This window comes from Drosophila virilis, chromosome X (genome assembly GCF_030788295.1).
Source record: "Drosophila virilis strain 15010-1051.87 chromosome X, Dvir_AGI_RSII-ME, whole genome shotgun sequence".
Lineage (NCBI taxonomy): Eukaryota > Metazoa > Arthropoda > Insecta > Diptera > Drosophilidae > Drosophila > Drosophila virilis.
Window position 1 is genome coordinate 23,646,696 of NC_091543.1, and position 25,372 is coordinate 23,672,067.

Consider the following 25,372-nt stretch of genomic DNA (forward strand, 5'->3'; position numbering starts at 1 on the left):
GCCGCAATGCACTCGACGAAGCCTCATAAATACCGAATTAGTTGGTAATTCTATAAGCAACACGCGCCCATTGATGGATTGGCTGCCAGTTGCTGTTGTTGGTTGCTTGCCACGGCTGCGTGTGCCCCACCTCCCTCTCCAACTGCGCCGTGGACGTGGGCGCGGGCGCGTGCTAGATAAATAAAAAGGCACGAGCGGCAAATTGTATCTGTGAGATGCCACGTAAATAGATTCGCATTGGCAGATTGCCGTTGCTGCGATAGCTCGATTGCCCGCTGTCGATTTGTGGCGCGTGGCACGCAAGGCCGCCGCAGGGAGTCGCCACAATTAGCCGCAAATGGCAAATGAATTTTCATTTTTAATTATCATAATTAATAGAAAGATGAAAGCTGACCAAAAAGGCCAAAGGAATTTTATGTCTATCAAGACAATTTCCAGCCAGGGATTAGACACGCACACACACGCACGCACACACACACGCACACACACACACACACACACACACACATTGCAGTCAGTTCATTAAAATCGCAAAAATATTATAAAAATAAAAGAGAACAAAAAACATGCGACGCGAGGCGTGGCATTTGTGTGACTGCGACTCTTTATGAGCTGAATTAATGGTTTATGATGATGATGGCCGCCGGATTCGCTGACATTGCCGAAAAGCGCGGCTCGCCCAGCCTCACAGCGCTTGGGTCCAGTTGATGTTCGAGCGGTCGCGCGGCTGCGGGAGGGTTACGTGGAAGGGGCAGGATAGGGAACAGGAATAGGGGATGTGAGCTCGGACTGGATCAAGCGTCGTTCCACTGTTCGTACGATCAAAAGATTTGTCTTCTTTTTTAAATTCAAGAAAACCGCCTCCAATTTAACTGGAAAATATATTCTAAAGCGCGTGCCCATGAATTCGTTTAACATGCAATGCGTATGCTCAGGAGATACAGATACTGTTTCTAAGCTAGCAATTGATATGGACAGCAAAAAATTGACTAATTACATTGCAGAGAAGAGGAATGTAAAATGCAGAAGCAGCTTTTTCAGGGCTGCAAGTCGAGTAGAAATTGACGTTGGTTCGGTTTACGGTTCGAAGTTCTACATTTCGATATGAATCAAAGAACTGGATATGTGAATGATAAAATACGCATAGAGGAAAACATGTTTAGATCTTCGGTAATATATATAATGTTATAGATCTAGGTAGCTTTGGAAAAATAATAATGTTGGCTTGAGCCAAGGCGTCAATTACTTGGATACAATTACAATTGGTAGGCATTTTCTTTAGGGATATGTTTCCAGACACTTTTCATGTGCAATATCAGCTAAGCCAAGGAAAGAACGAAATCGGAACCAGCTGGATGGAGTTCATAATTTTAGTTATTGTCCCAAATGTTAATTATTTTCAGAGATCTGAGCGAAAAGTTTCGATTAGTAAACAATTATGCTCAATTATCTGAATTTAATCTGAGTTATTCTAAAAAGCTCTTTCTTTCTGAATCCAGCTAAGGAACTTGTTATTGTTGGGAGAAAATTCAAATTATTTATACATATTAGTTTATAATCATATTAAGTGATTTTTACCCACTGTTGTTATAAATAAAAAAAAAAAAAAAGAATTGGATGTTGTTTTTATATATATATATTATTCATCTGATCATATTTTTGTGAACTTTTTACAATTATTTTAGTTTATAATTAAAAAAAAGAATTAACCAGTTTGCTTAAATATTAGCACATATATATATGTATGTATATATATATACATATAAACATACATATCTATACATATATTTATACATATACATATATGCATGCATATGTATTGCTGTGTGTCGTATGTATACATACATATATATATGCACTTGAATGTGTCTATACATACACATATATATGCATATAGCATATACATAATTATACCCACTTAAGTATTATTAACTAATTTTTCATGATTTTCCATTTTGTTTTTCGACTTTGCTTAATATTTAGTTCAAAAAAAAATGCACTTATATTTAATTAGTTTCTAAATGTTTTTGTTGTTTCTATTTATAGCGCAATATCGTTCAAGTGTGTGTATGTGTGTTGTTTGTTTGTGTGTGTTTGTGTGTGTGTGTGTGTGTGTGTGTGTGTGAGTGTGCATGTATTTGTTTATGCACGTGTGTGTGTGTGTGTGTGTTTTTCAAACAAAATAGATACGCTTAAATTACAATTAAATTGAACTTAGAACTAAACAAAAAAATTAAATTAATACAAAAAAAAAATTGTCTCTAATCGTGTATATGTTTCGGTTGTATGTATATATGTATGTGTGTATGTATGTGTGAGTCAGAAACTGTTTTAAATATATTTTATTTAAATTTTATAAACGATTTTGTTTTTTTGTTTTGTTTTTTTTTTCCTTTTAGCATACTGTATCATGAACATATACACACACATATATAAAATATATATATATACATATGTGCATACAATATATATGTACATACACATATACATATACATATATATATGCAACGTCTTATACTATATATATATATATATATATATATAGGTTTTTTTTGTAGTTTTTTCAAAAGATTTTCGACTTTAAGTTATATTTTTTTTTGTTTATAGTTTTGTACATGTTTAAAATGATTTATTATTATAAATATTTTTTTTGCGTTTGCTTCGTTTTGGGTTGTGGCATGTTTTTTATATATATATGCATATATATATATCCATATATATAAGTGCATATACAAATACATATAGACATATGTACATATATTTGTATATATACATATATATATACATAATATTAAAATAAAATTCACTATATAATATATATGTGTTATATAGTTACCGTTATTCCGATTTAGTTGCTTAACTTCTAATACTTTTGCTTTGCTTTGAAAGTCTGAAATGTGAATTCATTTAAAGGGTGTGTGTTCGATTTTGTTTCGTTTATAATAATATTCACTATACATGTATAAATATATATATATATATATATATATGTATATATATATATATAAATATGTGTTATATAAAGACGACATGAAATGATGCTTTGAACTTTTTAACTTGATGTCACAATGAAATGCATTTCAGTATATATATATATATTATATATTTCATTTTCTTCGATAATTAGTTTAATTTTTTTTTGTTTTTTTTTTTCCTTTGTTTTTGTTAGCTATGAAATAATGTTTTTGTTTTAAGAACAGTGAATTAGTTTAGTTTTGATACATATACATACATATATGTATATATATATATATATATATATATTAAAACTTGTGTTTTTCTTGCTATTTATGATATGAAAAGCTGGCTACGTGGGGCTGTCGCAAGGTTTTCTACACAAAGAAAATATTTAAAAAAAGAATGGAAAATGAAGTTGAAACATATTTTCAGAGTTTACCCCAGCCAAGGAGCCAGCATATATTGGCAGAACCACGCCCTCGTCCTTGCCCCCTTCCGCGAAATTGTCTATAAATATTGCAACTTCTTTCGATTTCGCTCACTTAGAAATTATCGCATATCAACTACGAGTTTCAACAAATCTTTGTTAAATGTTTTAATTTTTTTTTTTTGTTTTCTTTTGCTTTTTGTTTTTCGTTTTTACTTAGTTTATCACTCATTTACTTCGTTGATCCTGGCGGCTTAAGTTATTATGTATATATACACACACACATATATATATATATATAAATAATATACATACATATACATATATGTACTGAGTGCATCAATTTAACACACACACATAGTAATATTTTAATGCATAAGTGTAAAAAAAAAAATATTATTAACTATATCAAAAAAAAAAAAAAAAGAAAATATATGTATGTATATATAAATTTGTTTAAATTTGTCCCTCATAGTTGTATATATGAGAGAATGCAGCGCCCGTTTTTGGAGTGGGAGAGAGAGTGGGGTGGAGGGAGGGAGGGAGAGAAGAAGATATGTATATGAGGAATCAACTAGCCATAGGCGGCATGCTCATGCTCATGCTCATGCTCCTGTGCCATATCCTGATGCTGATCCTGCTGCTGCTGCTGTTGCTGCTGCTGCTGCTCCTGCTGCTCCTGCTGATGCTGCTGTTGCTGCTGGTAAGGCTGCAGCTGCAACTGGGGCTGTGGCTGTGGCGAGCGTCCGCTGCTGGCGCTGCTGCCGCCACTGCCGCCGGAGCTGCTGCAGTACTGGAACAGCAGATTCTACACCATGTTCGCATACTTATCCTGCGGCGACATGTAGTCGAGGCTATTCTGGGAGAAGGCCTGCGCCGAAACGGTGCCCGTGAACGATGGCGACGGCGACAGGCCAAAGTTGGAGGCCGTGTAGCCAGAGTGGCCCATATTGTAGTTAACCTGGTTCTGATTGCTAAAGTACTCCATCTGGGAGTAGTAGCTGGGCGCCTGGGCATAGTTGTTCGGATATTGCTGGTACTGGTTGTGCCAGAAGTTGTACGAGTCGTGGTTCGACATGTACGCCGAGTGGGCCGAATGGTGCGCCGATGCCGACTGCGCGGACTGTGCGGCATGCGCCGCTGCCGCCGCCGACTGTGGCGACATGGGCGTTATGGGCGGAGAGGGCGTCGTAATGCTGCTGCTGCTATCCATGGGCGTTATATTGCCGCCCGGCTGCAGCAGCCGCGGATTGCTGGCCGCTGCCGTGCCATAGATGCTGTGATGATGATGCGCACCGGCACCAATATCGCCGCCCGCATCCTTAAGCGTGTCGTAGGGCGAGCGCAGTGCATCGCCGGAAACGCCCACGCCCACACCGACGCCAACGCCGACGCCGATGCCAACGCCGGAGCCATTGCCGCCCACGCCTCCGCTGCCATAGCCGCCGCCCAAATGCTCCTTCTTGCACACAATGCTAACCGGACTGACCGATGTGGCCGGCGTCGGCAACAGCGGCGAGGAGTTCTGATGCGCTGCGGTTACGTTCAATGCCGCCGCCGCGGCCGCTGCCGAGATGTGGGCATGCGAGCTGCCAGCACCGCCCCCGCCGCCGCCTCCTCCGCCGTGGCTGCCGCTGCTGCTGCTGGGCGTTGAGCCACCGCCGTTGTTATTATTGTTATTATTGGCACCACCGGCGCCAGCGTTGAGGAAGGAACTGTGATGTGACTTGATGGACTGCGCCGCCGCAACGGCTGCGGCGCTGGCAGCGGCTGCTGCCGAGCTGCTTGGGTTGCCGCTGCCGTTGCTGGAGCCGCTTTGGCCGGCTCCACTCTGCTTCTGGTTCGATTTGTTGCCGCTGTTGTTGTTGCTGTTGTTGTTGCTGCTGGAGCTGTTGTTGTTGTTGCTGCTGCTGTTGTTATTATTGTTGTTGCGTCCACCATTGGCGGAGCTGTTGCAGCTGCCGCTGCCGCCGCTGGTGTTCTTCGAGCTGCTCAAACTGTTTGACTGCTGCTGCTGTTGCAGCTGCTGGCGGCACTTGGCCCGTCGATTCTTGAACCACACCTGCAACAGACAAAACAAAAACAATATTCATATATTATAAATAAATACTATGATATTATATTTAATTCAATGATAATTGAACAAACTTCCAGTTATGGATTATCTTGAAATGTAATCCGTCTAAGCAATAAGGCATTTCCCCAATAAGCTCTCAAGTATATTAGTATTAGTATTAGTATTAGTATTGGTATTATAATTAGAATTAGTATTAGGATGACAGCCCCCGTACATCCCACATATCTGACCTATACGAGCTTGTTTCTCACGGCAACTGCGCTGATTAAACTTGATGCAGATATGTTTCCTTCTTATATATGGTATATACCATCATATCTGGACAGTTTTTGCTGCTAAATTCTCCGTTGAAGGATATTTAATAATGCATACCAATTTGGCGCCTTAGTCGCTTATAAGACTTTATTCAATCGAGGCTTTAACATATATATATATAAGCTCTATGTCATATACGATCGGACTATTTGGTTTTTATTATTATAGAAATTGATAGCTTACTTTATGGATTACTTAGACTACTTTGTTCTGTGGCCCTTCATTCATAAATATGTGTATACACATATTCCAGCTAATCTTTTAAATCGAAATGTCGAAAATCAATCGACAAACGAGAATAAGATTTAGCTCCTCTCTTTGTTCCCCTTACATATCTATCTCAACTTATCGAGCACAAATTAAATTGAAATTTCGAACGACTGTTTCTAAGAATCAATTACTTTACTCTCTGATTAGAGGTATAAGCCTCATTATAATTTATTATATAGGAGGACATATTATTAAGTTGTCATCATCGAACTCCTACAGCCCTTGAGCACCGTAATAGACTTTATAAGTTTTCATTTCGCTATCTAATCGATCGAATTTGTATCTAATATAAACATAAGTATTTAACTGTTAGCGGATCTTGTTTCTAATAGTCCTGCTAGTTGTTTACACTTGAATCAATAATCAATAGGTTTGTGGTTCTGTTTGAACTAAGTTAAAAATATTTTTTAAGCTTTCGCATGAATATGGCAACAAAAATCGATACCTCAAGTATCAAATTGTCACGTGTAAGGCGACAAGTATTTGTTTAGTCAAGTGTGTGCGTGTCTCTCTCTCTCTCTCTCTCTCTCTCTCTCTCTCTCTCTCGGTTGTGGCTGCCAGCGGCTGCAATTTTCCCACATCAATTAGTTTTCTGGGCTGGCAATGAATAAATTATACGAGGGGCGCCGAGGGGGAGTGACAGACAGACGCACAACTCAAAACAACAAGTGCAAAAAGTCACGCGCTGCGCCGCCGGGCCCAAAAAGGAAGGAAAAAGTTACATCAACAGCCGACGGCGACGACGGCGACGACGGTCGAGAGTCCGAAAATTGACTCGATTATGTTTGTACGTCCGCCCCTTTTTTAGCTGGCTCCCCGCCCACGGAAGCAACCACATGCCGCCGCCCGAAGACAACAATAAACAGCCCATAAAGCGGCACATTCGAGCGCAAGGAATTCACTTAGCCTTGTTTGTTATGCTTAAGGGGCTGCAAACAATCCGCTAAGTGCAGGCATCGCAACCGAAGCAGTACCCAACCTCAGGCCCAACCCCAAGATCAACTCAATCCCCCCTCAACACTCTGCACCCTCCACCCTCCATCATCTCCCAGTCATGCCTCGGAAATGTTGTTTCAGTGATTTGTTGTTTGGGGTTGGTGTTGCTTGCTAATGGCTTGTGCTTTGGTAAACAGCAGAATTTATTACCGTACCGACATAACCACTGCCCCACACCCCCCTGCTGCACCCCAGCACCACAGCACCACAGCACTACCGCATCCACGCATCCACCCACGCCCCGCAAAAGAGCTTGATGGCATATTTCCCAAAGTTAACACTTGCCACGCGGCGGCTGTGGCCACTCGAGCGTTTCATTGCAGTCGTAACGCAACATGGATGGGCGTCTGTAAAGGAGGACAGGGGGGGGGGGGGGGGGGGGGGGTTGAGAGCTTTGCCCTGATTCTGCTTGAAAGGGGCGTGTTGCGAGCTACGCACTTGACGAAAAATGAGCATTAAACAAGGCGTATCAAATTTCATTATTTGTCAGCACCACACAGGGCCACCCCACGCGTCCCCCTCATCCGCCCGCACAGCTCAGCTTGCCCCTGCTTGAAATTCAATTTCAATTTCCAATTGAATTTTGCATTTTGGAAAATCTGCTTTGTGATTTGACTTTGACGTACATTACATAGTATTTCTTTCTTCTTTCCCATCTACTTTTTTAATTTTTTATTTTTTTTTTTTTTGGTTTCGGTATTCTCCTTTGAAATCGTTTAATGAGCTGCATCAATTTTATAATATGTATTGGGCCTGGGAATTTTTCCAAGTTTTAGCAAAAAATTAAAGGCAAATGCAAAAAGAGTCGAAGTGAATTTTAAAAACGAAATCTTAAACGCAAAAGATTCGATTGTGGCTCTAATGAAGTTTGGCCAACATCAAAGCAATTCTCATTTTCTCTCTGCGGTGAATCCACAATTATAATGTTAATGAAGATGATTTTAATAGCTTGATTTTCATTGATGTTGATTTCAGCGCATCTGAAACGAGCCCCTGAATAGCAGCAATTGAGACTTGTTCGAGTGGATAATGCGACAGTTGATACACAAACGCTATAGCTCTGATAACTGGCAGCGAATACGTCGTTAAGTAAGAGCTATTTGTTATATCTTTCATAAAAGCCAAGCTCCAAGTGCAGATCTTGCTATATAAGTATTTTATATCTGGTCTTGTTGATTTCCAGTTCTTAACTCAATTTTCACTTTCCCTATCTTATTATATAACTGAGTCAATTTTTCGCATTAACCAATGCAAAATTATGCACGACTTTGCATAATAAATAAATCAATGCCCACTCGTAGAATTCAATTCTGTTCATTTCTTTTTTTTCTTTTAACCTTTAGATGCAGATCTCAAAGGAATATGAGTATGTATTATGTGCGGGCTATGGAGGAGAGAAAAGCGACTGAAAATGTTAATCCGCAATGGGAAAATTAATTTTATAAAACAGCTGTGTGCGTTACACACACATACACACACACACACGCACACACAACGACGGACTCACACCCATGGCAAACTTTTCGAGTCGTCCTGTGCCACATCCTGTGCCCGTTGCATTGCGCTATCATGCGGCAGCGGCAGTGACAACGAGACAAATCCTTTTATAACAGCGAACAACAGCAACAACAACAGCAAGACGAAGAAGAAGAGAAAGCGAGCAGGAAAAATGAAAGAGGGGGAAAATGGGAAACTGCCTAGCAAAGAGTTACGAGTTACGTCTGGGATCGGGTCACGATTTTGACTATTCGGTGCTGGGTAATCCCCTCGCACGCTCTCTCTCTCCCTCTCCCTCTCACGCTCTCGACTAGGTGCCTGGATCAGCTAAAATGGCTGCCTTTTGTTGTTGTTGTTGTTGCTGCTGCTGCTGCTGCTGTCAAGCAACCGCGAAACTCCGTCGGCTGCTGCTTCAACCCCCGACGGCGAAAAATCGAACAGCTGAAACGGAGGTGACAATGGCCATGGCTGTGAAGGGGGTGCGGGGGTAGGCAAGCAAGCTTCTGCTTGTGATTTATGATTGCGATGGCAGCCCTCAGCGACCGCTCACTCCGCACTCCGCACCCTGCACGCCCTTGCCCTGTGCGCAGCGGCGAATGAAAACATTAGGGCGTAAATGTTTGCTCTGTTCTGGTGCAGATAAGCTGCGTAAAATTATTACGTTATTTGTATTGGTTGCAATCAGACGTTCACCCCGCACCCCGTATCACCACTCGACCCACCCCCTCGGGCGACTACTGTGCGGTGCCATAAAGATGCCTATCATTCAATTAATATTTGCCAGGGCAAATGCGGCATAGTCGTTAATTTTTGCCATTTGTGAAAAATTATTATTTATGTGCGACGCCTCGACGTGGGCCGCTTCTGGTTGTGCCTCCGACTGTGCCGCTCACTGTGGTAGGTGGAGCCATGGTGTGGGCCAAGCCAAGTCGTGGCCACTGCCTCAAGCCAACTAGTTTTGCCCGACAGCCTGGCCTGGCCTGCTAATTGAGTTGCTTGGCTTCCCTGGGCTTCCAGACAGTTGCATGCAACACTCGATTTTCATGACGACGTTGCTGCTGTTGCTCTTGTTGCCACTTTTGCCTTTGCGTTTCCACTGTTCGCTTGTTTTGGGGGCTTTTACGGCTTTTCTAGTTGCGGCTGTAATTCAATATGCGCCGCGTTTGTAGGTGTTGCCTCACACTCCCCTCCACCCACTGCCACAGTGAGGCAAACAGTGCAAGAACAGCACATTTTAACATTTTGGAAGCAACATGATAATAAGTAAAAGATTTAAATATGGTTTTTTAACCGCGAGTCGAGCTGAAGCCCGCCCTTATGGAACATTAAGTTCAAATATTACCCGGCTTTGCACAGGTCGCGCTATAAATATCAACAGCTGCGTAAGAGATAATTAAGCTTTGATCAGCCAATCCGTCAGTCAGTCAGGACAAGTATAAGTATTTATACAACATTTGTATCTTGAAATATTTCAAACATCAAAAATGAACATCAGCCCACTGTGCGAGCTGAGTATAATAGAACCTAAAAACTAGATACATATATGTTAAAAACAGTAACAGGATGACTTACAAAGCAAAAAAAAAAAAAAAAAAGAGTAGTAGAAATGCAGAAAACAATGCAAAAGACAAGTGTGTGTTGCGGAAAATCTACACAATTGTCAATGCACTTTTCCAACAACTATCGCTCCCTCTCTCTCTCTCTCTCTACGCCCCCTGCCACCCTCACAATGTCTCTTTCACTGGCGCTCAGAGTGTGCATTTCGAAAATCAATTGTGTATAAAACGTAACAATGACTGTCCAGGGCCACAGAATGTGTAAAGTCAAATGGAATATGCATGCCTAGCTAGCTGGTCCTGTCCAGTTGGTGTCCTGCCAGCCTGTGCTTGGCATGTTACGTGTCGTTTTTCACTTGGCCCGGCCACTGCAGGGGCTTCGCCCTGGGCCAACGACCGTACCGGTCCGATTGTAATGTCACGTCACGTCCTTAGGTTACAGGCTACGGAGAGGCAAAAGCAAATCAATGAACATGTCAACAATTCGAACGAGACATGCGGCTGTGTTTGCACTAGACATTAGGTGACAATTGCCAACTGATCCTCAATCAAAATGCTGAATCAAAACCGAATGCCGAATATTGAATACCCTGTCGATTTTGGCCATTTGGCAGTTGAGCCGACGGCGCTAGCAATTTGTGTTTGTTTAGGCAACAGTCGGCTGTCAACACAGCGCGGGCACGGCACCTAAGTAAACATAAGCAGTTCCTGCCATTCCGGCCAGAAGGAGCTGGGCACAAATTGGGCTGTTGTTGCTGCTGCTGCTGCTGCGGGCCGGGAAAAAAATTAGCGCAAATTATGCGCGGCTAATGCGAAAAGTAAACTCAAAAAACGCAACTGGAGCCGTGTGTCCTTGCCCCTGCCCCCTGCCATTGTTTCGTGGCCTGTGTCCTGTCTACTGTCTCCTGTTTGCTCTCTCCTGTTTGTCCAACCCTCTAAACGATTCGCACCAAATGCCTTGTGCAAATATAAAAAAGTCGACAATCATCGTTCATCTTCTACGCTTTTGTTTTTTTTCTTGTTTCTGGCACATTTGACATTAAAAATATGCCAAGGCTCTATCAGGCTTTTCTCTCTCACTTGCTCTCTCTCCCTCTCTCTCACACACACATACACTCTCTCCCTCTCTCTCTCTCTCTCTCTTGACTGTTTGTTACATTTCACATTTCTATTTGCATAGCGATTTTCTTTAGGAAAATCTATGAATTTGCTACGCACACGCGCTCACATATTCCACACCAGCTATACACCAACACACACTTGCATGCACACACACACTCACACACACACACACACACACATACATATACCAAATGAGGCAATCTGTTGGCTGTTTGTAATTTGTTTGTTTTATGGATTTGGCAACTTTGATTTTCGAGGGCGTCTTTCGGCTCGACATATGCTTAATTAAACAATTGCCACTGAGTCTTCCAAGTGCAAACATGACTTAAACCAGATAAATACACACACGCACGCACGAGGCGAAGGGAGCTTTTTCTTAACACACGCACACACGATCCGGGGCGTTGAGCCATTCAAAATCGAAGTCAATTTCGACTCCCAGCAGCAGCAGGTGTCAAGTCAGAGCAGTCAGCGGGTCAAGTTATCGACTTGATTTTATTATCCAAATAGAATTAAGATAATTCAAATGAATTCCAAGTAGACAATCGATATGAGTATGTCTCAAATAACTCGATTAAGGCGGATAGAAAACTGCTGACAATATGGCTTCAATTTCATGCACGCATTATAAGCTAAGCCCATTAAAAATCGTTAAACAGGGTATACAAGGTTTGTGCGAATGTATATAACTGGCGATTGGACACTCTAGGGAATACATTTATGGTCAATTACCACCAAGAACCGACTCCTTCTAGTCAAGTCCGTCTGTTTGTTTGGGGTCTCACAATTCAAGCAAATATGTTCAATAAGTCCTTGATCTTATTGATCTTAGCTTGTTTTCCTGAGCATATCTCAAAGATTATAAATACTAGACACCATAAATTCGGTACATAAGCTATCGTTTTGCATACATAGTTCAGGAATGTATGTTTTTTCATAGGGAAATCGATAAAAATATTTAGGCATGATTTTCATATGAACCAAATGTTAAAGATAATTTCCTCCTTGGCGGAAATGGGGCTCAAAAAATATTTGCCAAAAAATGTATAGATATATTTTGAAAATTATGAAGGTCGTTTTTTAAAGTAGGATAAAAGTTTTCTTTTTGTTGCGATTGTGCAAAAGGTTTGTTAATAACTTTAACTAATCATTTTGACAAATGGAATGATTAAGTGTTATATATTTTTGAAGAGGTCTTATAAGTTCCTAACTTTTATCCTAACTAAATATTTGGTATAAACGGGAAGATAGCCAAACATAAATCAAAAGCAGGTAGCTATTTTGAGCTATAGGCGCAGCTCATCTCCTTATGTAAAGACTCTATATACTCGATATACCAAATACTTGATTGTGATAAATGATTAAAAGATATATAATATTCATATTTGATGGTTGTCAAAAGCTACTCAAGACGATATGCAATTATGTTTTAGCTCACCTGTACTCTGGATTCAGGCAAATTGATCTTTAATGCGACCTCCTCGCGCATGAATATATCCGGATAACGTGTCTTGCCAAAGAGCGCCTCCAAAACATCGAGCTGGGCCCGTGTGAATGTTGTTCTCTCGCGACGCTGCTTTCTCGTGTTGACGCCTGCATAAATTGGTTATGTAAAAAAAAAAAGAGAAAAGAAAAACCAAATTACCTTCTAGTTGCGATAGCCAACAAAATGCCTAACCAAATGTGCTGAAAGTTGTTCGCTGTGGTTTGGGTGGCGTGTGCGGTGTTTGGGTTTCTTTTACACATTGCGCATACGCCGCGTGGGCCAACGGCAACTTTAATTAACATGTACACATGCCGCATACTTTTCCCAGTGTTTTTTTCCCATTTTTTTCTTTCCATTTGTTATTTTCGTTGATGTTGTTGCTGTTGCTTGCGCAGCAAACCGTTATTCTGAGCAACCCCTGGACAAAATGCCACCCCTAAAAAGTGCTTTGAGCTCTGAACCAACCCCGCACAGCAGCCAAAACTTCTACTATGTATATGTGTGAGTACTTGTGTGTGCGTGTGTATGAATGTGAGTGTGTGTATATAATGTACCACCAAACACTTTTATACATATGTAGTGCGTATATAAAAGTCGCTGTCTATGTGTGTGTGTGTGTGTGTGTGTGTGTGTGTGCTAAGCCGCGGCATTGTTTGTTTTTGCCGGGGCAGCCGTTGTCGGTGCGTGTCTGCTGTCGCTGCTGTCCCAAATATTCAGAGAGAGCACCCCTTTTTGGCCCGGGCATGCCGAAATGCCTTTTGAATGCAAACCCCCCGCCCCCTCCCTCAGAGGCTCTGCTCTGCAGACTACCCTGCATGTGCGTCGCTCTGCTCTAGCTGGCTATGCCCGTCTCTGTCTGGCTCTATCAAAAATTAATGAGTTAGTCATTTTGGTCATGAATTTTTAAATTGAATAAAAAACTTCATTTCACTTGGCTCGCGCGTTGTCGTCGTCGTCGTTGTCGTTGTCGTTGTCGTTGCCTTTGCAGCTGCCGCTTTTCGTTGTGGCCTTTTTTTTATTTTCATTTTTATTATTTTTGTTGCTTTCAAAATGGTCGCCGGAGCCGTTGTTGTTGTTGTTGCTTTAAAACAAAATTAATTGCAATTTGTAGTTTGCCTTTTGCCCGGCAACGCCAACAACAATTTTTTATTTATTTATATACCATATTTGGTTTCTTTTTTTATTTTTAATTTTTTTTTTTTTTTTTAATTTTTTTGTAGTGCCCAAAACCTTGGAGTCAATCTTTAAAGACTTGTTTAATTAACTGCACCTATTTAATTGGTTTATTTTTATATTTTGAATATATTTCTTTAAAAAAGTTTTTTGTTTTTGTTTTCCTGGAATTCGATTCTGCCGAAATGCGCGGCATAAATCTCAATAGTTAAAAGCCCAAGGCTAATCTTAGACGCTTAAGAAGTTTTAGCGGCTTATGAGTCAATATTTAGCCAGCATTTTTTTTTGAACCTAACCATTTTTGCCAATAAACTCTCTAATGCGGCGCCAACATATATGATAGATCTAGAAGTTTTGGATTTTCCACTTTTCAGCGAATTCAATTTAGATTCCTTCAAAACAGTTTGCATTTTATAGCCCCAGTTGACTTGAAAGATTTGAGTTGCTTTTCTAGTTTATTTATATATGGTTAAGATTTAGAAATATTGCCATATAAATATTATATTTTATGCGCTGTATTCACATTATGTCATATTATATCCATCTAGTCGCAACTCTTTAAGTGGTTTATCTTAGCTTCCATTTGAGTTGATATTCAAGTTTTTCTGCATAGCTAACATTTGCCACATTCAAAATATTTGGCTATGTAATAAATAATATGTTTGTATACTTTCTGCCTTTCAGCATTTTATGTCGCCCATAACACATAATATCTGGCTCTAATACCTTTACCCACTCTTTACTGCTCATTCTAAGCTGCAATTGTGCGCATTCTATGCCCACAAAATATGGGCTTATATAACTTGACAATATCATCAAGATATCAGTCATCGGACTCTGTTACAACTTGGCTTATTACAAGATCGAAGAAAAATATAAATTGATTACATGCGATTGTTTGTATTATTTTCGGTATTTCTGACTGTTAAGTACATATATATATTTTTTTTCTCTTTTTTGTTGGCCGTAAACTTTTTATTTATTGTATTTTATTTTATTTTTTTTTATTTTTTTTGATTTGCTTTTGGCATTTTGTAGCATTTTTGTCAGGTTTTTGTCATTTGCAGCGTCACCGAAATGAGACAAATAACTGGAACCCGAAAAAAAAAAAAACGCGACTCATGGGTTCCCAAGAGCTGAGATTCGACTTCGACTTCGACTTCGGCTTCGGCTTCGGCTCATTATTCATTTTGACAATTCAACTGATAATGATGCAATCGATGCGAAACGGCATTGAAAAGCATTTTGTGCGACAACTGGGCTGCACATCCATATGCCCCCAGCCCTGCCCTGCTCTGGCCCGTTGCAGTCAGGGCCGATTCAGTACCCATTCCGCATAAAGTTGGCCCAAATGTCATCTTGTGCATGCAAATTGAGTTATCAGCCAGCGCGGCGTCTGCTTATGCGACTCCATATATCATTTATCATTTAAATGGAGCTGAGGGATGAGGTGGAGCTTGTGGCTTGGCTACCCGCTTTCAACATTCAGCACATTTGTTCTTTTTCTTACTGGACTCTTACGTGTGTGTTTACCAAAATTGTATTGCGATATTTACCCCACATACCTTGGGAGAACCCAACAGCCTCCAGTCCGTGTGGCAGGCCGAAGGGACCCAAAGATGGCATTGGCATGCCCGGCGGCAGCGGTCCATGCGTCACCGAATGGTGCGGATGTGGCCCGCCATAGCTGTGCGGATGTGGGCCCAAATCACCCGATTTGAGAAAGCCCGCCGCCATTAAGGCTTCCGTTGAGTGCAGCGCCACGTTGATGCTGTTTATTATGTCCTTGGTGATGATCCTTCAATTGCCTAAATGTGACTTACTGAGCTGAGCTTTCACTGAGCTCTCAATGCCTTCGTCTGTGGCTGCTCCTCCTGCCTGTGGGCGTGGCAGTTGTCTCTATATAGCTTCAATGTTCAATTGTAGAACAGCTGCTTGGCGTTTGTTTCTGCAAGGATCAAGATTCAGATTGTTATAAAAATTATTGCTACAGATTAACCATTAACCATTAACACTTAGATATAAATGCCAAACTATCTATTCATGTCCGAGTATGATAGAATATGTTATATTATATAATAGTTGATACTTTAAGGTTGTCTAAAAGCAGAGCTTTTAATAGGCATTCCAAGATATACTAAATAGATCATTTGATTCATTTTATCTGCAATTTTAATGATCGGCGAATGTCTTTGTAGTTCTAAAGACTTTTCTTTTTATAATAATTGTTATTAATTATATTCTAAGGAATTTTCTTGCTAGTGCTTTGATTGGCATTTCATTAACGAAACCATTTTGGCTGGCATCTATGACTTTCGAATAGCCTGGAATGCTCGGGATGATCTTGATTAAACTGCCTAAATGACTGTGTGTGAATTAGAGATAGCAGAGTTATTCCTTGAATAGCTGTTTAGCCTGATATAATCATTCAGCATCCAGCACGAGCCGAAGTCGAATTCGAATGTTACAAAAGCTATGCATGAAATAGTCTATCTATAAGATGGCTAGAGTTGTCAGGACGGTTTAAAAAAGAAAGTTGAGACAATGATATATATTATTTAGATAAGTAAATTTAGGAAATTTTCCAATCTGCGCATCATATCACTTAATTTCTGGGCGTTGAGCACAGCAGCGTTGCCAGATTGGTCAGATTGGCCTGCGCCTGTGCCCGTGCCTCAATATCAATTTGGGCCAGATGTGTTATTAATTTGCGTGTGCGCGTGAGCATGTAATTTGGAACGCTCTTCCTTTTCTGTGCGTGCCTGTGTGCGTGTGTGTGTGTGTGTGTGTTGGGGTTCGGTTTCGGGTTCGCAGGGATTCGGGTGCGCTGTGTTCTCTGGCTCGAGTGGCTGTTGCGTTGTATTTGCGGCTTTGGTTTTTGGCTTTGCCGGTTTCCATTTCGCTTGCGTCCATTTTGCTGGATGCATTTGGATGCATTGAGCCATGAAAACGACATGACAAAACAAAACAAATTTGTTGTGTGTCCTCAGTGCAGGCTACTTAGTTAGCTGTGTGTGGATTTGTTTTTGGGTTGATGCTCGCATAGTATATGTTATATGCTTATCGATTTATATGTGACAAATAGCTGGCTGCATTTTTCAATTTCAAAACAATGAACGACCGCCGAGGTGTCCGTGCTAATCCCGCAATTTCACTGGGTCTCACTGCTCCGCTGCATGTCCCTATTCCCTATTTCTTCTGTCTCATTCCCACTTGGTTTTGTGGCTATTGCTAATTTTTTTCGCACGAAACAACCGAAAATTGAAAGATGAAAAAAGTGGGACAAAAGAGTTTTGAACTCGTCGCCGAGCATATGAGTATTAAGCCAGGTTCAGGTTGAGTTTGGTCCGGCCTAATCTTAATACCCAAGCCATTGTCTCATCATGCCCAGTGCTCATGTGTGTGTGTGTGTGTGTGTGTGTGTTCCTACCTCAGCTGTATACATCCCATTTCGTCCTTTTAGTAAGTGTCTGAGCTAATCCAGCGGCTAAGCACAGATCAAAGATCTTCAAACCGCAAGACAGCCCAAAAACTAGGCCTAGGCGGTCTCCGTTCCCGTTCCCATTCCCTTTGCCGTTCCCTTTCCCGACGAAGAACTGAACCTAAGGCGTTCTTACACAGTTGGGTAATCTTGCGATAGTACACTCTAAGTAAGGATCTAAGATCTGAGGCATGACAGGCAGAGATCTGCACGTAACTGCTTATTTTTTGGGTAAACTATGGAATAAATGCATTTTCCAACTAAGTGCGGAATGTTTATTTAAAACAAAAAATAAAAACTTGGCTTATGAAATATTATGTCAAATAATTTGTTCAAATATATTGAAGCCAATTAAGAACAAAACTAAATAAATTTAAGAATTTAGTTTCAAAAGGTTGAAAGAAACATAAAATATGGCTCTTGAGTATGTTCAACATGCGCTTTGCTGATCGATTTTTTATAGCTAGTGTATATATATTTTTTTGAGTGTATCATGCCTTGGTATTGAGTACCCCGCTAGCTGCCATGTGGCATGTGGGCTGTATCTATTTCTGTTTGAATTGTGTTTTTTGCCAAATGTGGCACATATAGGAAAAAAAGACAAAAACTAAAAATAAAATAAAAACGAAATAAAGAGCTACGTGATTTTCTACTCATTCGGCGCTGCTGATTATGAAAAATCATGGCAAAAAAAAAAAAAAAAGAAGAAAAAGAAAAAAAGAGCCAAAGGCCCCGCTGGCTTTTGTGACTGCGCCTCGGGGACTTGAAACGGGGGACACTCTGTGTGTCGCAGTGTGTTGTATGGACCCGAAATCATTTCGGCTCGACATATATCACGTACACGCACTTTCATTAAAAATTCATTTCGGTATTCGACATTCGACATTCTGCATTTTCACTTTCAGTTTCCGGGCAATGCGTAGGTTATTTTTTTCTCTTTTGACTCGGTTCCATCTTGTTTTTGGATTACCTTTCGAATTTGGTTGCTATCCTGATGCTGTCATGTGTTTGGCTTATGATTCTTGTAATGTATATTTTTTCCGCCTGCTCTCTTGCTCGTAATTACGGTCAAAATAATATTTTCAAACTACTGATAAGTGGGCAGACAGCGGCGATCCGAAGGTAAACAGCCTTAGGAAAATAAACAAATCGAACGCTACCGAATCTTCCAACTGATTGACTGACTGACTGACTGGCTGACTGACTGACTGACTGGCTGACTGGCGGACAGACTGTCCGATTGAGCCAGTGACTAACTGAACATTGGACAATTGGACCAGCGCCCGCACTTTAAGATCGTTGGACAACTACCGAAACGGTAGCCCTAGAAGACCGTGTGTTTTATGGAGTTGACTGGCCATCCGACTGTTATTTTTATCTTGCCTCGTTTTTTTTTTCTGATGGTACCCTGGGAAAGTGTGTAACCAAGTTTTGTGATCGTTGTTGGCTCTGGCTACTGTTAATTTGTGCCATGGGAATATTTTTGTGTCTTCGACAGTTTCAAGTTGATCATTTAATTTTTGTTTTTTTTTTTGGCAAGTTTTGTTTTTGGCCAGTTTGGCCAAATGATTAATGATGGCGGCTATTCGAACGTTGTACAATATTTGTGGCATTCAAATGTTGTCTTAAGCGTAGCATTGAGTGTGTTTTAGAAAGCGAAAGATGAGCAACAAATGCAGCCAAGTTCAAAGTCTATAAAAATGACTTAGGCCTTCCACTCCCTCCCGTCGTCGTTCTATTGCCACAGGCATGCGAAAGCCAAGTGTATTGTGCAACACTGGCCAAAGCCAGCGGCGAATCGCCTCAGATACTGCCAGTCGCAGTCGCGAGTGCAACCAGCTGTCAAAAGTGCTCACTTGTCATAGTCGCCACTCGCTTAGTTGTTGCAGTTGCAGTTGCAGCGGCTATTAGCAGCCTTAACAAGCTCTATAACAACTTAATATGTCCAGGCGTGTGTTTACAGTGCACTACACGCCGCAACACAAATGCTGTTCGTATATCGCAAAGCGCAAATCGCAAATCGCAAATCGCAAATCGCATATTACATATTGCATTTGTATGTGTGAGCTTTTTGAAGCTGCAGCCAAATGCAAGCGAACGAGCCGAGAGCTTTCCACGTGCGTATAGTGTGCATGTGAAAGCTTAGCTTAGCTATTATATTAGAGCCAAAGATACGTGTGTGCGATTTGTGTAGAAGAGCTGTCAACCAAATGTTGCAACTTTCTAACGTTTGCAGCCCAGTGTAGAAGTTTGAATAACTCGAATGCTTATGGCCGACGCGGCAAATATTTCTCAGGCTAATTTACATAGCGAGCAGCTACTGGAATACAAGCTACATGCAGTTCGGACTGTAACTGGAAGTTAAACTTCATCTCATAGTCAGACTGGGACTGAGACTGGGACTGAGACTGTGACTGGGACTGAGACTGGGACTGAGTCTGGGACTGGGACTAAGACTGGCCTAGCATAATAAGCTGTCTGTTGAAAATAATGCAACTTAATAAACGCAACAAAGAACTCGAGGCGGCTAAGGTGGCACGTCCCAAGCTGCCACATTGCAAGTTGGCAACTGGAAACGGGCAACTCAGAGACTGGAACTGCAACTGGTAGCCAGTTTTAGAGCATGTGCCATTTCTACGCAAATGCATTTTGACATTTAAATTTGCAATTTTCGCATAAAATTATATTTATTTTTCATTGGGGAAAATGCAACCTTGCCGCAGCAACTGTTGCTGCTGCTGCTGCTGCTGCTGCTGCTGCTGATGATGTTGTTGATGTTGATGCTGATGCTGATTCCAGCTACCTGACTCTGCGCTCTGACTGCACTGAGTGACATACGTGACGTTGACGTTGCTGAAGTTTAATTAACAAACGTGCCAAATAATTGAAAAAGTGTGAAGATTTGACAAGTTTAATACGCATTCAAAATGGGCACATGGCCTAGAAACCGCTAACTAAACACCGACTTGAGGCTCTGGCGACAACTCAACTTAATTAGTTTTTTTTTTTTTTTTTTTGCAACAGTTTCTCATTTTGTTAATCATATGCATTACACATTTAATTAAATTGACACATGAGCACGCTGAAAATACCATATACATATAAAAAATGAATAGACGTACAGTTAGCATTTTAATCATACATTGGCCAATGATAAATTGGCCAAGAGTTGGCCAAGTGTTGAGTTAAAAAACGGCTGACAAACGGCTAAGCAAGTTGACTTCTAATGCACACTCACACACGCACATGCACATGTACACAGGCATGGCAAGTGCAATAGTATTGGTGCGCTTACATTGTAGGCAACCGCACTCACACATGAAAGCGAGCGCTAGAATTAACCGTTGCGATGAGTGTTGTAAAATGCAAATTACACTTGCAATGCTTTTTTTTATGTTTTAATTACCGAGCAAATTGGCGAACCGGCGTATCAATTGATCAATTAACGATTTGACATGACCGAGTTGCCCGAGCTGAACTTTGTGTTGCTCTTTCTCAAAACTGGAGACACACTTCAGATCCGCCTAGAAGGATGATTGTGCTGTGCTGTGCGCATTTTGGGCCCATTCAAGAGTGTAAAAATAAAACACAATCAAAACAAGAAATGACAGAAAAATTATTGAAATATTGTGACAAGGAGTTTGTGAGTGCGCGCGTGTGTGTGTGCGTGTGTGTGGACGAATGAATGAATGAATGTTGCCTTCAATTCGGACTTGGCTCGTACAAATGATTGCATCATAGTAAAAATAAATCAAACAAATCACACAGAAACACAAATCAATAATAATAACGCGGTAAGGTAATAGAGTAAAGAGCCCTGACTGGGCACAGAGACAACAACAACAACGACAACAACAACAACAATAACAACAACAACAAAAGTTATTATTTGACGCATTGTCAATGTGATCTTGATAACTGCCCGGCTCGGCATGGTATGGTTAGGTTCGGTCTGGCCTGGTCTGGGTACCTCTGAGTGATTTCTATTTAAATGGCTTTGTCAACGAAATTCGAGAAGCAAAAAAAAAAAAAAACAACAACTAAAAAGTTCGGGTACAGCCGCGTAATGAGCAAAGAGTGAAGAGAGATAAAAATTAATAATACAAATAATTGAAAGAAGAAAAAAAAGATCAGAGAAAAAATATATATAAATATGAAGAAAAGAAGTCAATCGAAATGAAATCAAACCTCACTTAAGGCAAGGCGAGGCGACGCCAAGGCGTCACAAATTGACAAAGACTTGATTCCGTATTGGAACCCCGCCCCCGCCGCCGCCACCGCCCCCGCTCCCGCCTCAGCCCAGATCTCAGTGAGTGTAGGCACAGACATTGGGCGTGCGTCGATGTATCTATGCTAAACAATTGAAAACTCTGGCTGGAAGCTTTGGCTCTCCCAGATAAGTTATCAGAATGTCGCGACGCGATCTTGACTTGAATTCAATTCATGAATTGAAAACGGACCAAGTAACGGATGTGGATATGGATATGGATATGGATGTGGATGTGGATTGTGGATATGAATGAACTGGCTGACTTGAATTAAAGTTGTGTTAGCCCTATTTGTTGTCGTTGTTGCCACGGCGTGGGCGTACATTGGAGCTTTGGGGGGTTTTATGCTATGCTCAGCTTAGTGAATCTCGCTGGTGTCCGTCTGTCCGTCTGTTTGTCTGTCCATCAGTCCGTCTGTCCGTCTGTTGTCAGTCGGTTGCCAGCTGGCTTGGCTACAAACAAATTGCCTTGCATATTAATTTTGAACAGCAAAACATACAGAAAACCATACAGAAACATCCATATACATATCTATGCAAATTAATAATAATACAAAAAGCCGCGATGAGCCACAAAAATATTAAATGTGTATTTGTATACCCTATACCAAAAGATATACAGACATGCACAGAAAATACGCTCGATGTTTTAATTTATCGCCCAGCCGCTTCGAAATTAGCTAATAAAGCGCGGCGGCTACAACAACAACCACTCAGAAGAAAAAAAAAAATAAATAAATAAAACTAAACAAAAAAAAAAAAACAAAATAACCAAAAACTTATCAAAATGTGTGAATAATGTGACCTGAACCGGGTCTGTCGGGCAACGCTTAAGTTCGGCATAGTTTTTTTTTTTTTTTTTTTTGTATATCTCGGGTCCATTGTGCGCTCTGCACAGTAGTTTTGGGGTTCAGGTAGCCCGCAGCATATGATTATGGATATGCATAGTTATAGTATCTTAGTTAGTTGGTTGCTTATGTTTAGCTGCTGGCCCTTGGCTTTGTTGTTGGGCATCGATTGTTGCGCCCTTTTGCCTAATTAACAAACAGTCCAAAAGGGGCGGCTTTAATATGCCCATTAAAATTATGAAAATTCATTTTGATTTCAATGCGATCTCAACCTTATGCAGCATTCGACTGGGGAAGTTACTCATCTTCGAGTTTCCTGTATAGCTGCTGCACAGATTTTGGCTGCTTCTTCTTCAATTCGTTTAGTTGGAGCTTAGCCGCGACTAGCTACTTGCTGTAACCAGTAGTATATATTAACTGCTGTGGTCAAGCATTATGCTATGCTATAAGTATATATACCTTCTATATAGCTCAGAAAGTCTGCTAAAAGAGTTTTCTATGTGATTTATGCTATTTCCATGGCATTTTCTACTATTTTCCCTGTTTTCATTTTACAAAATCGTATTCCCAGTAAAAGTAAGATCTAGATATTTTATGGGATTTACAAGAATTGAAGAACCAAACTAATATTCTGACTTAATAATTTCTTACAATACCCATAGAAATTTATATTGTTTTTTTCTTTTAAACTAGACGAGCATACAATTTTACAAATAAGTCATATATGAAATAGCCTGGTTATCAATTTCAGATTCAGTTGCAAGTTCAAAGTTAGGCCCGACGGCAAATAGCCAGTGTTGGAAACGAAATCTTGAATGCATACTTGTATATCTCTTGCTATCTCTAACATAACTATATAATGCTTTAAAGATCTATACAGATCATTCCTATATAACCAGCTCATTGTTCCAAAGTTCAGCGGCCCAAAGAGTTGGGTAAGAGTTGGGTATCGCCACAATAGGCCTGGAAACCCCTATATCATCTAGATGATGGGCATAATCCTTGATTGGCGCGTTGTCGGCGTCATTTGGTTAGTTCATTAAAATAATAATTATTCGACTTTTCATCAATATTTATATATACATATGTATTTATAGATGGTTTTGTATAGTTGCAAAAACGCATCTGGAAACAGCACTCACCAAAAAAAAAAAACCAATATCGGATAACTTGTGCGATGCTCGATGCAGCCAATGTCGGCGGCGTACGGATATTCCAAACGAGCGAACGGGTGAAAAGAACACGTTTTTAGGATATCGGATATGTTGATAAGTATTATTATATAGATCCAATTGTTTGCGTTTATCGATGCCTGGCCGAATAATATAGTATGATCTATATTCGATATTCAGTTATTGTGATAGTTGAGTTTTTGTTTGTTTGTTATGGCCAGGTTAAGGATAATACACTTGCGGCAGACACCAAAAAAAACAATGCACACTGCTTGGGATGAGCGTAGTATCTTAAAGAACTTTTGCTAACGGTTGTACTAGTTGCTGTTGCGGTTGTTGTTACAGTTGTCGTTGTGGTTATAATTGTTGTTGCACACGCACGTTGTTCAAATGTTTGTTGTTGAGTGTTGGCTGGATTTTTGCATATAACATTTGCGACCTCTGTTTTGATATCGAATTTGTTGTTTGTTTTTTTTGTTTGTGTGTGTGCTTGCGTGCGTGCGTGACACGGCGATCAAGAGACGCGGCGAAATATAACGGTGAACGGTAAACGATGAAACGCTATGGACCAACAACAAAACGAGCGAGCGGAGCGACGAACGCACAACCCGAGCGGCACGAATGTTACTTTGGAACTGATTTTCGTCGTGACACCTTCAATGCGAGCAGCAGCAGCAGCGTTAACAGCGGCTATAGCGGCAGCGACAGCGGCAGCAGAAGTCGTTCGACCAGTCCCGTTCGTTGTTGTTGTTGTCGTCGCTGCCGCTGCCGTTGCCGTTGCCTCTGCTCTGGTCGTCGTATATCGTCGTCAATCGTCAGCCACAACAACAACAACAACAACAACAACAACAAAGGTCCAAGCAACTTCCTTTTTCCACGCACGCACACACTCACACACACGCACGCACACACGTCAAATGTGAGCGAGAGCGCACTGCTTCAGCAATGGCTGAAAGTTAAAGCAATCGAAGCACAGCGTATGATAAAGCGAGATGGCAACATTGTTTGCGGCAGCAACTGCCTGGCTGGTTGGCAGCATATATTTATAGACGCTGGCAGTGGCCTTACTTGTGTCTCGCTCACACAAGCGCGCTAGCGTCGACAGTGTGAACGAGTGCGCTGCTCTTGGGCAGCTGTATTTACCTATGTGTTGTTGCTGTCTTGTGTGCTTTTGCCGAACCACACCCCCAAAAACAATGAAAATTGCTGATGGTGTTGTTGCTGCTGTTGCTGGCTGTCGCTTCTTCGCACTCGGTTCAACAGCCAAGCAGTACGCCAACTTTGCTTTTTTTTTATTTCATTTTTTCATTCTTCTTGTTTTTGCACAAATTGTTTGATTCGCCTTAGTTGTTGCTGCTGCTGTTGTTGTTGTTGCTGTTGTTGCTGTTGTTGCTGTGTTTTGCGCGCGCAATGAAATTTTAATGAAAATGACAGCCCAAACACACGCAAAACTCAGCTACTAAAGCAACGCCAAAATTGTTAGTTAGCAGGAATAAAAATAAATAATAAAATAAAATAAACAACAAGAAAAAAATAATAGTAAAGAAAATAAAAACGAAAAGACGTGCGGGGGGCTGTGAGGCGCAGGGCGATGGTTAGCATGAAATACACCAACACAGTCACAGCAACAGCAACAGCAACAGCAGCAGCAGCAGTAGCTGCCATCGTCAGAGCCAAAATAGCTATGCACAGGGAGCAGCAATAACGCTGATGGAGTCAGATATTTA

The 25,372-nt window shown here is 40.9% G+C and overlaps 1 protein-coding gene across 2 annotated transcripts; it reads right to left on the reverse strand.

Moving 5' to 3' along the window:
- Positions 1-4,058: 4,058 nt before the first annotated feature.
- oc (ocelliless) lies at positions 4,059-24,351 on the reverse strand. Of its 2 annotated transcripts, none has more exons than XM_032439981.2 (4): positions 23,616-24,351; positions 15,443-15,825; positions 12,657-12,811; positions 4,059-5,447 (listed from the first exon to the last, which is right to left on the reverse strand). In XM_032439981.2, exons 2-4 carry the CDS (start codon positions 15,612-15,614, stop codon positions 4,194-4,196), a joined length of 1,581 nt encoding a protein of 526 aa, XP_032295872.1. In that variant the 5' UTR covers positions 15,615-15,825; positions 23,616-24,351; the 3' UTR covers positions 4,059-4,193. The 2 variants fall into 2 exon arrangements, with proteins under 2 accessions (XP_032295872.1, XP_032295871.1); XM_032439980.2 differs by having other exon boundaries at positions 15,434-15,825; positions 23,616-24,298.
- Between the last annotated feature and the right edge of the window lie 1,021 nt (positions 24,352-25,372).

Bases quoted from the DNA above. Each gene is read 5' to 3' on its own strand.
- oc (XM_032439980.2), bottom strand. From the start codon at position 15,614: ATGGCGGCGGGCTTTCTCAAATCGGGTGATTTGGGCCCACATCCGCAC. The intron at 12,812-15,433 runs GTAAATATCGCA...CAATTTATGCAG, and splicing joins GTTCTCCCAAGGTATGTGGG to GCGTCAACACGAGAAAGCAG. The intron at 5,448-12,656 runs GTGAGCTAAAAC...TGTCTGTTGCAG, and splicing joins TGCCTGAATCCAGAGTACAG to GTGTGGTTCAAGAATCGACG.